The sequence below is a fragment of the Adelges cooleyi genome, unplaced genomic scaffold (assembly GCF_023614345.1).
Source record: "Adelges cooleyi isolate 19-005CV unplaced genomic scaffold, UGA_ACOO_1.1 ACOO_flye_CR_arks_rails_tigmint_CR_PRNA_247, whole genome shotgun sequence".
NCBI classification, from domain to species: domain Eukaryota; kingdom Metazoa; phylum Arthropoda; class Insecta; order Hemiptera; family Adelgidae; genus Adelges; species Adelges cooleyi.
In genome coordinates, this window is record NW_026095912.1 from 4,566,722 (window position 1) to 4,569,219 (window position 2,498).

At 37.0% G+C, this 2,498-nt stretch overlaps 1 protein-coding gene across 1 annotated transcript; it reads left to right on the plus strand.

Annotated features, from left to right (window-relative positions):
* Positions 1-993: 993 nt before the first annotated feature.
* Positions 994-1,842, plus strand: LOC126836588 (ras-like GTP-binding protein rhoA). Its single transcript, XM_050570135.1, has 2 exons — positions 994-1,424; positions 1,656-1,842. Exons 1-2 carry the CDS (start codon positions 994-996, stop codon positions 1,840-1,842), a joined length of 618 nt encoding a protein of 205 aa, XP_050426092.1.
* Positions 1,843-2,498: the final 656 nt, after the last annotated feature.

The following is a 2,498-nucleotide window of genomic DNA, read 5'->3' on the forward strand; positions in this document are numbered from 1 at the left end:
ATTAGCTTTTATTAAAATGTCATAGAAACTATATGATGACCGTGAAAATGTTAAACACTTGTTATACAAATTGGTATGTCTATTGACAGTGATATACACTGTCAATGACAACCTAACGGAGAACATTGGGTTTTTGTCAAACATTTATCTTCTCAAACAAAAAATAACTTCACGGGGCAAAAAGTTGCCAAACAATGTTTTTATCATTAATAAAAAAAATTTGCTGTGCGAAAAAAAAAATTATAATAATCGTTTCATTTTAGAAAAATGTTAATTTATTTTGGTAAATCAGAAAGATAATGAAAATTTAAATGTACATTGTTCATTAAAATAAAATCGTATTATACAGCAAAGACAGGATAAAGTTAATATATATGTATATGCTTATGATATTCAACATAGTATATTATAGAGAATTGAAGAAAAATATTTTGTTGAGTTTAAGACGTCCGAGATAACTTTTCTGAGTAATTGTTGACTAAATATGATTTAAAAATGGACCGTGCTTTCGACTAGGCTTTTCGGTTTAAATATTCAGCCTTCAGGAAATTACTTTATGCCGCATGAATAATGTAATACTCTTGTAGAATTCATAAAATCAATTTTATAATTACACAACGCATAAAATTAATATAATGTTGGTTGTATGATATTAGTTTATTTTATACCATAACAAATCTATGGAAAAAAAAATTAGCGAAAAGATGGGAGCCTGAGGTTATTCATTTTTATAAATGATACTAAGTTAATTCTATGTTTTTTTTTGTTTTTTTCACGTAGACTAGATTAATTTGATATTATTTTGTAAAAAAAATTACGATTTAAAAAAAATAATTTAAAGAAAGATTCGAATTTTAATAACTGGTATAACAATTCAACAATACTCATTATTATCAGTAATAACAAACACCTTTATTTTGAAAAATTGTATAAATCTTAACTTAAAAAATATAATAATTACCCAGTTTGTTAACGGCGTTTGTTTTAGATATAATGACTAACAATACAGTGATTCAGAAGAAAGTCGTTATAGTGGGAGACGGTTCCAGCGGCAAGACCAGTCTGCTGTTGGTGTTCTTCAAGGACGAGTTCCCTGAAGTTTACGTGCCGACCGTGTTCGAAAACTTCGTCACCAACATCGAGGTGGCCAACAAGACGGTCAGGTTGGCGCTATGGGACACGGCGGGACAAGAGGACTACGACAGGCTGCGTCCGCTGTCGTATCCCGGCAGCGACGTGGTCCTCATTTGTTATTCGGTGGACTCTCCCAGTTCTCTGGTTAACGTCCTGAACCGGTGGGCTCCCGAAGTGAGTTACTTTTGTCCCAACGTGCCCGTAATACTGGTGGGCAATAAGAAGGACTTGAGATATCAGTTATCGGCCGCGGGTGAGGCGGAGGTGGCACCGCCGAAAGTTGAGCAGTCGTCCGGGGAAACCCCAACAGTCGCAGCCACGGCCGAGTCAGACAGCGGCGATCACGAGGCGAGCCGGCCGGAAGCTGCAGAGAGCGACGCCGAAAAACCGGGTACGACGGCACCGGATGGCGAAAAACCGGGCGCTACGGCTGCGGCCGGCGATAGCCCGGTGTTTGTCGGCGGTAAATCCACGGCCGAAGCGAAGGAACCGGCCGAGGTGCACACCATCGTGTGGGGCAGTCCGGTTTCGCCGAAAGAACTGATTCTGACGAAGGAGCAAGGCGAAGCAGTGGCCAGTGAGATTGGCGCTTTCGCGTTCCTAGAGTGTTCGGCCAAGTCTAGAGAAGGCGTCCGGGAGGTGTTTGAGGCGGCCGTAACGGCCACCAAGCGCGACAAAAAGAATGTTGCCCAGTGTGTTTTACTTTGAATCTTTGAAACATAATAAGCATTTTTTAGTTTTAATAATATAATATACATATATATATATATATATCAATCGTTTTGCCGTATTTGTTAATAAACTTCCAATGTTATACAAATTAGGTAGGTATAGCGTGTACAACTGCCGGAGGGAGATAAGGCTGTGAAGCTACAATAGCACATTTACAAGCCCGTGTTCCAAAATCTCTCACGTGTCACCCATTTTATGGTGTACATGTGACATGTGTACCTACCTATATATGACCAATAAAGAGCCCTTCAATGAGTAATTTTCGCGTAAAGGGTATAACAACAACTATTTCACTGTTCTAAACTTGAAAGCATATTTATGTTATAATGACACTTAAGCAGAACTATAATATACTAACTAAATCAACCTTTAGTTTTCGGTTTACTTCAGGTTAATAATTGTTTTTAGTACCTAACATGAATTCTAATTAAATAGCGCTGTTTATCTTATTTTTTTTTTCTTTACTTTTAAAATCTTTATTTTTTCTTACGATTGTTTTTTCGAACGATCCTTCTCGCGAATTTTCTTCTATTTTTCATCTACTTTCCAAGTTGTTATCAGCTTTTGAAACTCAGGTGGCAACATATAAATATTTTATAAACTTTTTTAATTAATGATAATTTTCCGAGTCG

What these genes read in the sequence shown, in the direction of transcription:
- LOC126836588 (XM_050570135.1), top strand. Translation starts at nt 994, where the DNA reads ATGACTAACAATACAGTGATTCAGAAGAAAGTCGTTATAGTGGGAGAC. An exon ending in CCGCCGAAAGTTGAGCAGTC is followed by an intron (nt 1,425 to 1,655) that starts GTCCGGGGAAAC and finishes CGTGTGGGGCAG; the next exon opens with TCCGGTTTCGCCGAAAGAAC.